This window comes from Rhineura floridana, chromosome 4 (assembly GCF_030035675.1).
Source record: "Rhineura floridana isolate rRhiFlo1 chromosome 4, rRhiFlo1.hap2, whole genome shotgun sequence".
In the NCBI taxonomy this organism is placed as follows: domain Eukaryota; kingdom Metazoa; phylum Chordata; class Lepidosauria; order Squamata; family Rhineuridae; genus Rhineura; species Rhineura floridana.
Genome location: NC_084483.1, coordinates 41607858 through 41622326, shown reverse-complemented (window position 1 = coordinate 41622326; position 14469 = coordinate 41607858). Strand labels below are relative to the sequence as shown.

At 41.4% G+C, this 14469-nt stretch overlaps 1 protein-coding gene across 3 annotated transcripts in view; it reads left to right on the top strand.

Moving 5' to 3' along the window:
* The window catches only part of SNTG2 (syntrophin gamma 2), a 420613-nt gene that overhangs the window by 145736 nt on the left and 260408 nt on the right, over positions 1–14469 (top strand). For 2 of the 3 annotated variants that reach the window (XM_061626227.1, XM_061626229.1), the window contains exon 2: positions 14091–14228. In XM_061626227.1, coding sequence (XP_061482211.1) covers positions 14091–14228 — 138 coding nt within the window. The remainder of the gene's footprint in view (positions 1–14090; positions 14229–14469) is intronic. The other variant, XM_061626228.1, reaches the window with a different exon arrangement.

The window sequence follows — 14469 nt, the reverse complement described above, 5'->3', positions numbered from 1 at the left end:
CAAGTCTGAGGTTACATGTACTTTATTCTTTTCAACATCCACCCTGAGAAGTGTTCCGGAAAACGTTTAAAACTTGCTCACTACTTGGTGGCTTTTTTAGTTGCTGCTAACAAAGTTTACTTTAACTTTATTATTAGTATTAGTATTATTAATTATTTTAATACCTTAAATACTGCTATGTGCAGTTTTAATACCTTATAAATGTTACATCATCATAATCAACAATATTATCATCAACATCACTATTATTTTGTAAAACAGTGTAATTGAGTAATACCTGTTCATAAAGGAGAGAGAGAGAGAGTTATTCAGTGTGAACATAGCTGTTGAAGAAATGTTTATACAGATTTATATTTAACAAATAACTAGGGCAGTGGATAACACCAAATTCCACCCCAAATGGCATTCAGGCCAGGAGCTAGCTGAGGTAGAAAGTCTAGGCCCCTGTTCCAGGATACTCGGAAAAGAAATGTAGTTCTGCACTGCATTGGAGGCTTGGGCATGTGAAACTTGGGCCATGTTTATTATTAGAGATTTCCCATCCCTTTTTTTTTTTGCATCCTTTTTTGCATCCCTTTACTACCCATTCTCAAGAGGCATAGAATTCTATCCTTTGCCACAAAGTAGCAGCAGGACTAAGCTGGTTACTCACAAGCTGCTCACTGGGACCACAATAGCTAGAGCAGGGATGGGAAACCGAAGGCCAAATGTGCTCTTCTCGGCCTCTCTGTTTGGCCCTCAGGCCCCTCCCTAGGCCACATTCTCTTCCATAGGGCACACTGTCCTTGAGTGGTTTTGCTTGGTTGCAATACATCCTTGCACTGTGATTATACCCAGGTCTGTCTTCAAGCATGCCGGGGCCCTTCGGCATCAGCCTGCCCCGTGCGCCTCCACTCCCCTTCCACGATCCGCAGCAGGAGCTGCACCATGGGTCACAGGACAGGAGCTTCCAAGCCACCCGCCACCCCCACTCCCTGCCTTCACCTACCTTTCTCTGCTTTTTTTGCGGCTGGGCACACTGTGCACGCAGAGTTGCCATGAATCAACCCCTTAGGGAAACCTCGGCTGCCATCTTGATTCATGGCAACCCTGTGCGCACTGCAAAAATACAGCAGAGAGAAAGATAGGTGAAGCAGGGGGATGGCGGGTGGCTCGGAAGCTCCTCCTGTCCCGCGATCCGCAGCTCCTACCGCAGATCGCGGAAGGGGAACAGTGGGCCCCTCAGGGCTCCTGTAGCTCCAGGGCCCTTGGGCCAGTGCCCCACCTGGCTGCCCCTTAGAACTGGCCCTGATTATACCTCTTGCTCACCTGGAAGGAGCATAGAGAGATATATGCAAGGGATGTGGGGGGAGTCGTAGACCCCCTTACTTTTTTGTGATCAGGGGCTCAGCAGGATCTGTATGTCCAGATCTGTATGACCAGTCAGCATGAAAGGGGAATATGTTAGCTGCTGAAGAGAGTCTTCTGGAAGCTCTCACTCTGTTCTTCTTGCAGAACCTCAAAAGGACATACCTTCATCCTGCATTCATCGCTCAATAGAACTCCAAGTAAAATAAGAGTCTGAAAGTTCATTTTATTATATAATCCTAGAAGGTTGTATAGTCTTAGAAGGGGGCATGGCTGTGAAGGGGTGTGGCATGACTATCATGAAGGGACTCTGCACTTCTGAATTTGCCACTACACTCCTGGATGTATGGGGGATTAGTATATAGAAACCTCTGGCTTTTATATGACTAGAATGAAATCTATGGCATAAAAGTATGAGTCACATTCATTTCTCTGTCCCCACCCACCACTGGACTTTTTTGCTCATTTTATTATTTTATAAGCCAGAATATTTTACTTATAGTTCATCATAGCTGATGGAGATCTTTGAAGCTGTCTGTGCAGATGTTCACATCCTAAAACCACATTCCCAGAAAGAATAATAATTGAGCTAAAATTGTGGGTGGAAAACTACCAGAAGAAACCTTTCATCCTCATTTAAATGGAAAAAACCCAAAACAGTACCACACAGGCTAATTGGTTTTAAGCCATATTTTTGGCATGGCTGTAAGGCAGCAGCTTGAAATTTTGGGATACTTTTTTTAACTGTTCAAATAATGTTGATTGTGTACTACTAGGAGGAAAGTTCATTCTAGAAAATAATTGTCAGGTTCTCATGTACAGCAAATATACACTTCTCATGATCAATTAATTGCGTCATATATATGGATAAGCTGTCTTTATGCTGCATAGTGCTGAGTATTTTTGTATTGATGTACTGTAATCTCTTATTCATCACGACTTAGCTGTGCTTGCTTTCTTAGGAATTACTAGTCTGACTTTCCTATAATGTTTCCCCAGTAGATTTCTTATTTATGTGATAAGTTTTCCAATGGCATCTAGTTTTGCAGCCTTGGGCTTCTAAATGCTTCTATCTCTGTTTAGAAAATAGGTTTGCTTAGATTGCTTGTAAATAGAAATGCTTCTATTTACTTTTGTGATTTCTGGGAGATCTAAAATCACTTCCTACAGATTTCAATTATTTCATTAATGGCTCCTGGTATACAAAACCATGTGGTGCTGTTCTTAATCTACCAAGATATTTAGAAACCTTAGTATTTAAACCTTATCTATCTATTTTCTCACCCAGTCACAGACCTAAGAAAGGGAGCATCCTGATTGCAGTTAAAGAAATGAGGACTGAAGGCAGAGAAATTACCGTGCCAAAGAACACACAGGGTGTGGGTATGTGCTGCAGAACTGGGACTGAACTAGGAGCATAGGAAGCTGCCTTATACTGAGTCAGACCACTGGTCCGTTCAGCTCAGTATTGTCTACACTGACGAGCAGCAGCTCTTCGGACAGGGCTCTCTTCCAGCCCTATCTAGAGATGTCAGGGATTGAGCCGGGGACCTTCTGCATGCAAAACAAATCCAGATATTGTTGTACATATTCCAGGACTGTTTACCAGATCAGATTTGTTTTTGGGTAGCTCTTTTCCTGGCATGAAAAACTTGAAGCAATACCTTTTCTTTTGTTATCTGTATTAATCCAGCGTTGTAAATAAGCCCACAAAATAGTCTGCCTCCTCCCAAATAAAAGTTATTAGTATGAAAATGCAGGCTATTGGCCTCTTATAGGGTTTTTAAAAATGGTCTGTCCCCCCAGCATGCTACATTTCCATGCTAGCCATCAAGGAGGAGAAGTGCCTTCCTCTGTGACTAGTATGGAAACCAAGTGGGCTAACAGAAGAGGGATGAAATAATATGTCCCTCGCCTGTCAGTCCACTGAGTTTCCATGTTGGCTGTGGCAATGTGCACTCTTGGAGGAGGGGCACAGTGATCCATCCCTTCTCTACCAGCCCACCAACCCACATAGAATTCCTTGTTGCTGATTTATATACTGCTGTTCATACAAAAAATCAAAGCAGTTTACAGCCTATATAAATACACAATAAACCATAAAAAAAATAAAATCAGAACTCATTGCGGAATGATATCTGCATAAACCTGGTGACAAATAAAAGTTTTCAGCTGGCATTAAATATAAAGCTGTATTAATCCATAGCTGAGAGATAGCTGGAATCCAGATCAATTCCCCCTTATAACAATAGCCCCCACAAAACACATGTCCCCTCCTAAACTCCACTAAGGTCATGGGCCCTCTTGAGCCGTGTCTCATGAAGCATAAGGGATTGCCACTAGAAGAAAATATTACACCTTCCTCCCTTCCATGTGCATGCATGGACTCGCATGCATAGAAGTGGGGTTGGGTGAAGATTGGATCCCAGCCAAGGGTCGTGGGACATTGTGATTGTTCCTCAAAAGCATTCTGTTTTTTTAAAACCTTCTATTCTAATTCTAAGAAAGCTGTGCTTTTTTGGAAATGTGCTGTAAACAACTCCAAAAACCCTCTGCAGGAAGCTATACCCAATCATTAACAAGGGATACAGCGAGTAAAAAAGAAAAGGCACAAGAGAGAATCTGTCACTGACATTGATCACATGGATTACAGGCCTTGATTGCTTTTTCTTGCAATTAATTTTCTGTAGGGGGTGGGGAACCTAGATAACATACTCAGGCTAACCAACCAAGGTTGATTTTCTTATTTCTTAGTAGCAGAGTTGGGGAAAACAGAGGTGTTAACATAGCATTTAAATGGGGCATTTCTTACACTTAAATTTAATTTGGTAATCCAATATTAGCACTTCAAAGCAATGGTTCTTTGAAGTATATAAAGGAATGCCTGAGCACTCCACAATATTTATTCAATCACTGTTGAACTGGGTGCAGCTTTGTTTAGTTGCTGTGATGAGTTCTAAAATTAATCTGGGAAAAGGCATGTTTATAGCTCTCTTCAGGCATTTGCAGCTAAAAGGGCCTCTTGGAATGCATGGAGCTTGATGCTCCCTTGATGCCCCACATGACAGCAATGCTCCTGAGCCCAATCCAATGAATCTGAAGGGTGCTATCTTCATTGACTGAAGGATTTTAAAGTCAGGAATGGGAACCTGATTGGCTAAAGTTCCTATTCCTGTATAAGAAATAATTCAGATGATAAAGGTGGCCCCATTCAGACTTAGCTAATCATGCATTGGCTCAGGAACATTGCTGGTATAAATGGCATCACCAAGAGGCCAAAGCAAGACCCACCCATTCCATAGTCCTCTTCACATGTTGGGAAGTGAATTCCAGAAGAAGGTATTATGTATTATTATTATTATATATATTTATAGACATGGGACATTATTTATTTATTTATTATTTATTTATTAAATTTATATACCGCCCGACTAGCAATAGCTCTCTGGGCGGTGAACATAAAACAGCATAAAAATACAATAAATAACAAAACAATACTAAAATACAAGCAACAATCCAACACAATAAACATTTTTAAAATTAAATCAGTGTAATTTAAAATGCTTCAGAGAATAGGAAGGTTTTGACCTGGCGCCGGAAGGAGAGCAGAGTCGGCGCCAGGCGTACTTCCTCAGGGAGACTGTTCCATAGTTCGGGGGCCACCACTGAGAAGGCCCTAGATCTTGTCATCACCCTCCGGGCCTCCCTGTGAGTTGGAACCCGGAGGAGGGCCTTCGTAGCAGAACGTAGTGCACGGGCCGGTTCATATCGGAAGAGGCGTTCCGCAAGGTATCGTGGTCCCGCACCGTATAAGGCTTCATAGGTTAATACCAACACTTTGAATCTAGCCCGGAAACATATTGGCAACCAGTGCAAGCTGGCCAGAACAGGTGTTATATGCTCGGACCACTTGGTCCTTGTCAGCAATCTGGCTGCCGCATTTTGCACTAGTTGTAGCTTCCGAACTGTCTTCAAAGGTAGCCCTACGTAAAGCGCATTACAGTAATCCAAACGTGAGGTTACCAGAGCATGTACCACTGATGTAAGGTCCTCTTTACTCAAATAGGGACGTAGCTGGGCTACCAACCGAAGTTGGTAAAACGCATTCCTAACCACCGAGGCTACTTGAGCCTCAAGTGAGAGGGAAGAGTCTAAAAAGACTCCCAGACTACGAACCCGGTCCTTTAGGGGGAGTGTAACCCCGTCCAGGACAGGGTATATATCCACCATCCGATCAGAGAACCCGTCCACCAACAGCATCTCAGTCTTGTCTGGATTGAGCTTCAGTTTGTTAACTCTCATCCAGTCCATTGTCGAGGCCAGGCAACGGTTTAGCAAATTGACAGCCTCACCTGAAGAAGATGAAAAGGAGAAGTAGAGCTGCGTGTCATCAGCATACTGATGACAATGCACTCCAAAACTCCTGATGACCTCTCCCAACGGCTTCATGTAGATATTAAAAAGCAGGGGGGACAAAACTGACCCCTGCGGGACCCAATATTGGAGAGCCCGCGGTGTCGAGCAATGTTCCCCAAGCACTACCTTCTGGAGACGACCCGCCAAGTAGGAGCAGAACCACTGCCAAGCAGTACCTCCAACTCCCAACTCCGCGAGCCTCTCCAGAAGGATACCATGGTCGATGGTATCAAAAGCCGCTGAGAGATCAAGGAGAATCAACAGAGTTACACTCCCTCTGTCTCTTTCCCGACATAGGTCATCGTACAGGGCGACCAAGGCTGTCTCAGTGTCAAAACCGGGCCTAAAACCCGATTGAAATGGATCTAGATAATCAGTTTCATCCAATAGCGCCTGGAGCTGGCCAGCAACCACCCGTTCCAAGACCTTGCCCAGGAATGGAACATTCGCCACTGGCCTGTAGCTGTTAAAATTGTCTGGGTCCAAGGAAGGCTTTTTCAGGAGTGGTCTCACCACTGCCTCTTTCAGACAGCCTGGGACCATTCCCTCTCGTAAAGAGGCATTTATCACTTCCTTGGCCCAGCTACCTGTTCCATTCCTACTAGTTTTTATCAGCCAAGAGGGGCAAGGATCCAGTACCGAAGTGGTTGCACGTACCTGTCCAAGCACCTTGTCCACGTCCTCGAGTTGAACCAACTGAAGCTCATCCAACAAAACAGGACAAGACTGTGCTCCGGACATCTCACTAGGATCTACTGCTATAACTTGAGAGTCTAGGTCCCGGCGGATACATGAGATCTTATTCTAGAAGTGATCGGCAAACTGATTACAGCGGGCCTCCGATGATTCCACCGTGTCCGGAGGGTTTGAATGGAGAAGCCCCCGGACAACTCGAAAGAGCTCCGCTGGGCGGCAAAGAGATGATTTAATAGTGGCAGCAAAATGATGTTTTTCAGCTGCCTTCACTGCTCCTACATAGAGCTTAGTCGAAGCACTAACCAGCGCATAATTGTATCCGTCGGGAGTTCGTCTCCATTTCCGCTCAAGCCTCCTCCTATCTTGCTTCATCGCTCTCAGCTCCGGGGTATACCATGGAGCTGTATGAGCTCTACACAGGAGAGGGCGTGCAGGAGCGATCGTGTTTACAGCCCGGGTCATCTCCGTATTCCACAGAGCGACCAGGGCTTCAGCAGGAGCGCCAGTCCTATCAGCCGGAAAATCCCCCAGAGCCCTTTGAAAACCTTCAGGATCCATTAGTCTCCAGGGGCGGACCATTTTAATAAGTCCCCCACCCTTGCAGAGGGAAGAGGTTACTGAAAGTCTAAACTTCAGCAAGCAGTGGTCTGTCCATGACAAAGGGAGTGTTGTAAAACTCCCCACATCCAGATCACTTTCCCCATGCTCAGTAGCAAAAACAAGGTCTAGAGTGTGCCCCGATATATGTGTTGGACCACTAACATATTGAGACAGCCCCATGGCTGTCATGGAAGCCATGAAGTCCTGAGCCGCGCCAGACAAAGTGGCCTCGGCATGAATGTTGAAATCCCCCAGTACTATTAGTCTGGGGGACCTCAACAATATATCCGAGACCACTTCCGCCAGCTCAGTTAGGGAAGCCATTGGGCAGCAAGGTGGGCGGTACACCAAAAGGATTCCCAGCCTGTCCCTCTGGCCCAACACAAGGTGCAAACACTCCAGGCCAGTAACTGAATGAACATGGTGCTTGGTGAGTGAGATGGAACTCTTATAGACGACAGCAACCCCACCTCCCCGACCCTCAGATCTACCATGATGCTGAACCAAGTACCCCGGTGGGCAGAGCTGAGAGAGACCAACTCCTCCCTGCTCACCCACCCAGGTCTCGGTTATACATGCCAGATCGGCTGCCTCATCCACAATCAAATCGTGGACGAGGGAGGTTTTATTATATACCGATCTGGCATTTAATAACAGCAACTGGAGATCTGAGAGTTGGCTGATAGGACTACCAACGACCTTGCGGGTGTGGGAAGGACCGGAACAAGGCACAGCCGCAACATGTCTGGACCGCGTTCCCCTTACCTGGCACGTCCTTCTCACAGCGCCATACCTTCCTTTGCCCTTCACTACGGCAATTGGGGCCCCCTCAAGTCTCCCCGCCTGATGGATAAAACTCTCTCCGAAGCACATAATACAACTAAAATATACAACAATTAAACGTATAAAAACAGCTATATATACAGCCATATATACAGCATATAAACATACACACTCACTCAGACATACATTCATATAATCAGGCACCCATTCATCTCAAATTGCATTAACACACACACACATCCCTGTCTAGTTCCTCTTTTTAATCTCAGTTCTTTCATTAACTGATTGTTAATAAGTAATTTTGTGACTGGATTTGTGTAGATGTTTTTAACGTATCAAGAAAACTTCAAACATAAATTAAATGCAACAGTGACTTCAAATAAGTATGCCCACTCAACCCTATCAAAAGCTTTGGTGGTGTCCAAAAACAATAATACAGAGTGAATCCTACTTATCTGGGCTTTGTTAATTATATTTATAGCCCTCCTGATGTTCACATTGTTGCCATCTTTTTATAAACCCTGTTTGATGTGATTTCAGAAGTGCATAAATGGTTGCCATTTCTGAAAATAATCTCATCTGGTTTTATGGCTTTCTTCTGGTGGAAAGCACTTTTAACTTGTCAAAAGGGATTTGATTTTAGCCCCTCTACCTACTGCAGCCCTCCATGCAACATTCCATGTCATTCCAGAGAATCTTCCACCTTCAAAAATAGCTTTTGGGGGCTTGAAAGAGGATCACAATAAATTGTTGGGGGAGGATCAGTGAAATCCAGGCAGCCACCTTGTAGAAGTGGAAGCGCTTTTGCTAATGCAATGCTACCATTGGATACAACCCATAATCCTATCATATGCCAGTTTCTCTGATGAACTGTTTCATTGCCTATAATACCTGCAATTACCTGGCTTTTCTCTTCCTTAGCTACTAAAATAAAGTTCCTCATCTTGCTTATTTGCCCATGATAATCACACCTTTTAAAATCCAGCCTTACTGTTTGTCATCCTTTTCTCAGTGCCTGACCCGTTACTTCTAGCATGTATATATGAAAGGAAAGTGAAATAGCATAATTTATCTTCGTTTTGCGGTTCTGTTCCATTGATAAAACTTGCATTGTGTTGTTAAGACTCATTAGGAAAACTTTATTATAAACTCCTGGCTTTATCCCAGCAGTTTCTTTATAGAAATTACAAATAAAAGTAAAATGTTGCAACTTTAAAGTGAAGGTTTAGAAGAAGCTTCTGTTGACAAATCTTATGAAATCCTATTGGTTTATAGTTTCCAAGCAACACTGAGCAACAGTTATATAAAATAATTTTATTTTAATGATTTTGTTGTTATGAGCCTCTGTGAGAAGTTTGTTATTGGGTGGAATATAAATATTGTTATTAAATCAATGATAAATAGTAAGAAAATACAAATTTTGAATTGTACTGATACTCTTTAATATAATGGGAAGTTACGATATGCCAGCTGTAAATTATAGTGTCACTGAATAGATCTCAGTAGTGAAGTCAACAGGATTAGGATGACTGAGTATGGGGTAACAGTACTCCCAAAATAGCTAGTTCAAAACAAAATGTTTTAAGCTAAATGCTACTAGTTACTACATTCATCTTGCCCATTTGGTTGCAAAACAAGTTGTGGACACTACAACACTAAACTTATTTATTTATTATTTATTAAATTTATATCCTGCCCTTCCTCCCAATAGGAGCCCAGGGCGGATTCAAAATTACCTTCCAGTTTAAAATATATATTATATGCCTTTTTGTTTGTTTGTTTAAACATTACATTTATTGGAATATTGTCTGTGTTCTAGCTATTTATATCCATTTTAGTGCTGGTCACTTTTTTAGTTTCTAGTACATGCTATTTTATTTATTTATTACATTTGTGTCCCTGTCTCCCTACCAGAAAGAGCCCAGTGAGGCAAACAAAAACACTAAAAGCACTTTCAAACATCTTAAAAACAAAAGATTTTAAACCATATTAAAACAAAAAGATTTTAAACCATATTAAAACAAACAAAGTATTTTACTGAAAAAGACATTCTGAAAGTTCACTCAGAGCATGTATTATTGAATTCAAATGTTTGTGTCTGATGTCTTGAGCAGAGAATGTGGTTGACAATAATCAATCATATCTAATTATCTGGTGACACACTGTGTTTACAGTAATTAAACAAGCCATTACAGCTTACTTTCTCATGATTAAGATCACACAGATTGAGAACCAGCTGTTAATCACTCCTGTTCCAAGGCTAATGCCATTAACAGAAAATGCCTACATTATAACCCAGAGCTATTTTTAACAAGGCTTTTAGTTGAGAGACTTGATACAAGTAATAAATGAGGTGCATTATGACCCGTATATTGGGAGAGTTTAGAGCGTTATGTCATCATTAGTCACAAGTTCCTGCTCAACCTTTGTTGTGTATTTGAGAAAATAGCCTACACAACTCCTCCACTTTAGCTAGAAAGTGGAAAAGACTGCAGTCTTTCAGGAACATAGCTTCATCTTGATTTCTAAAAATGTTTTTGTGTGATATCTTATTTGGTATGATCAGTGATTCATTCTGGGGACCCTCTGCTTATTTATAGATCAAGTTCTCATGATGTCTGTACTGGAGAACTGAAAGAAAGTTATATGTAGCTGCAGGGCTGTTGAGAGACAGGGTGCAGATGTGCCAGGCCCCATATGCAACAGGGCCCCCAGACTGCTTTCATTTTTTAAAAAGTAAATCTCTAGCTCTCTTAGAAAGAGAGTTAAGAAGCAAACTGCAAGCTCGCCCATTGCTGCAATTTCTGTGAGATGAGCCAGCCTAGCTGGCATAATTTACCCTGTTGTAAATTACACTGGCTTCCTGTAATTTGGATTGCTCTGCAAATTGAACTAAAATTCTATTGAAATCAATCAGACAACTTTGTTGTGATTTAACTCACTGGCAACTTTCTGAGCAATCTGAACTATAAGAGACCAGACTAATTTACACTGGGGTAAATTATGCTGGTGTAATTTATCCCTATTCCAGACTCCGTTCAGGAGTGGGGCTACTGCCAGCTGAGTCGGCTGAGCCTGGCAGAGGAAAAACAAGCCTTTAAAATAGAGTTTGACTTACACCACCCTTTTTGCTGGTGTAACTTGGCTAGGTCACATGACCTAACTGAACAGTTTTTGAAATAGGGGTAAGTTTCCCCATGCGTCATCTTGTTCCTGCCACTTTTCCGGCTTTAGTTTGGGTTAGTGTGTCATCTGAACATGAGCTCATGGTTAATCTCTTTCCTCACTAATCTCTAGCTATAGGCTACAGTTGTAGGCTCCTATAGATTTCAATGCTGATTTATTTCAAGTTTGAGATTGCAATCTTCAAAAATACAGACATGATTTAGTGGAGGTGATCTGTCAATCAGCTTGATGGCCTTACCTCGTTTTCAGGGTCCAACTAAATTCTGCAGTTTGTATGCAGTTTCTGCCAAACTCTTACATTTTTTATTTCATTTGAAAAATGTTACTATATTTCATCTTTATGATAGACACTTGTATTGCAATATGTTCGGCATGTTTATCTTTTCAAGTGAATTGTAAAAGATTACTGAGTAAATCTATGCATATTATCAATGATTGATTTTACTGTTTGTGATCTTGTGATGTTATGACTGTGCTTAGATATTGATCTGCCCCCTGTTCTGCTTGTGTTATACTTTACGGCTAGATAAGCAGTTGTATAGTATTCTGCTTCCTGCCTGTAATACGGCATCCACTAGTGTTTTACCATTTTTCACAGTGCATATTCTAAGAGAGAAGGAATAGTTTTCCAGTGGATCCTGTTCCATTTCAAAAGAAAATTGTAGCATTTTCACTGAGAATTCATAATCTTTGACCAAAAAAGTCACTTTTGAAACTACAAAGTTTTCTGTGAAAATGTTCAAAATGTGAGCCTCCCCTCCCTTTTTTATCACATTAATAGTGCAAGCCTATTCCCAGTTACCCGAGAGTAAGACCTATTAAACACGATTAAACACAGTGGAGCTTACTTCTGAGTAGACTTGCATAAGACTACACTGTAACAATGCACCCCTATATATATTTACTCAGAAGTAAACCACACAGTAAATTAGTTTATACTAAGAAGTTTCTAAATAATTCACAATATATATAATACAATAAAGCATAAAAAGGTATTAAAACCAATACACATTAGCAGTATAATAGCAATTGTAAAGAAATGTTTTTACTTGGTGATGAAATGATAGAAAAGTTGGCGCCAAGCTTGGTGCTCTGGGGGAAACATTCCAAAGACAGGGGGCTATTACAGAAAAGGCCCTTTTATGGTGACCTCCCTCTGCACTTCTTTTGGAGGTGGGATGGAAAGAAGGGCTTCATAAGGCAATTGCAATGGCCAGGCAGGTTCATAAGGAAAAAGGTGGTCCTTTAAGTATTGGGGCTTTGAGCCTTATAGGTCTTAAAAGGTCAAAAACAGCACTTTAATTGATTTCAGAAGTTAATTGGTAGCCAGCACAGCCAGTCACAACCTCATTTTTTTTGTTAACAATCTGGCTGCCACATTTTACAATATCTGAAGTTTCCGGACCATCTTCAAAGGTAGCACCATATAGAATAAATGTAGAAATCCAGCCTAGAGCAAAGCTATACCTGCCTAGATAAGGCTGCACCTGGACTACCATCCAAAAACTGCACTCCGTGCCATGGAGTCACCTGGGTCTCCAATGACAATTGTGGATGCAAGAGTACTCCTATGCTGTGTACCTGCTCCTTCAGGGGCAGCATGACCCCATCCAGAACAGGAAATATTTCACTCATCTGATCGGGGAATCACCCATTTACAGTGTCTCAGTTTTGTCTGGATTGCACGTTAGTTTATTGACTCTCACTGAGTCTGTTATCAAGGGTAGTCACCAGTTCAACACATCCACTGCCTGTTTGAGCTGTAAGGGATAAATAAAGCTGCAGGTCATCAGCACACTGATGCCAATGCACTCCAAGGTGCTTCCAGACTGTTGCTATTTTCGGGTAGGAGTCAGTCACATACTGGCAAATTCAAGGTGCACAATTATAGTTGATTGAAAGGTCTTGTGCCAACTTGCTTCCCCAAAAGACCAGCTTTTTTGGTGATGAGGAAATGCACTTGAAAGTGTGGGATAACACTTACCTTGGTGCAATGTCATCTAACCTCCTGGCAAACATATCGGAATGAGTGCTCATTAAATAACCAACATGGTCTAATCTCCCTGCAAACAAACCAGTATGAATCAGGTTGTCTAGAAACAGGTTGTCTAGAAGCGCCCCAAGAGGATGACTCCACTCAGTGATTTAGTATAGATGTTAAACAGCATGGGGTGATGCTATAGTTTCCTTTTTCAGAAAAGAAATGAAAGTTGGCAATAAATCATCAACTTCTTATCAAAGGGGTGGGAGGGATGGGAGAGTGATTCTGTGTACTGTTAACATTTCCTAGTTCATGTATAAGATAAAATAATTATCCAGTCATTTGGAAAAAAATGAAAAGTCTGGAATAGGTAATTCCCTCTCAACTTTTAACGTTTAATTCAGATATTTTTCCAGTATTTTAAACTTTGTGCTAAGTGAAAGAATTCTGACTTTGACTATAGAAGCTTCATTGCAATCCTATGCTCAGTTGCAAAGAGACCAGTAGAACAAAGTATCAGTTACAGGAGTCTGCTTCTGGCAGAATGAGTCATGTTTTCTTCTTGTATCACTGCCAAGAAATATCCCAGCATCTCTTAGCGTAACAGCACTTTTGCTCAAATGCAACACAGGACTGATGTGATTTTTGGAAAGAGGACTGGGCTACTTGCACCTTGTGTCCCCCTCCCTAAAGGTTGTAGAAAGTGACTTTTTTCCTCTAGACATGGTACAACACCGCACCAGCAGTGTTTTGTTGCAGGAGAATTTGAATATTTTTTTAGAGGCAGGTTTGGAAGAACTGGACAGATCTGACAAACCTGCCTGGGATAGGAAAAGTATTTATTGCACTGCAAAGCTTTGTTTTAATTAAGCAGTGCATGAATATTGATCTATAATATAACTTGAATATTTCTGCTAAAGTGTCTCCTTACTGCCTCTTATCTCACAACTTTGCCCACCATAGATGAAACTGTTATTCACAGAAGATGCACATGTTAGATTCATCCTTACTGCTATTTTTTTTAAAAAATGGTTATTTATATGACATCTTTGCTCTTTTTTTTATTACCTTGCTTCCACAGACAAAAACTGGTATTGCATTGTTATACGACGAAATATCTGAAAACGCCTATGAAATCCGACTGAAGCTTACAAAAGAGGTACTAACAATTCAAAAACAAGATGTCATCTGTGTTAGTGGAAGTGATCACAGTACAAATGTAAGTGCTTCTATAACTTTGTGCTCCCAACCATATGTTTTTTCTGTCTTGCAAAATTATCTGATAGTACAATGTTCTAAATAGGTAATATCTAAAATATGCTACAGAGTACAAATTACCAGAGAGAAACAAATACTTTAAGGTTTGCAAAACAGCAACTGCTGTATCCTCTAAATCATGTAAAACAACAAAGGAAAATAAATGACAGTATGTGATAGACATACTGAAACACACATTCTCA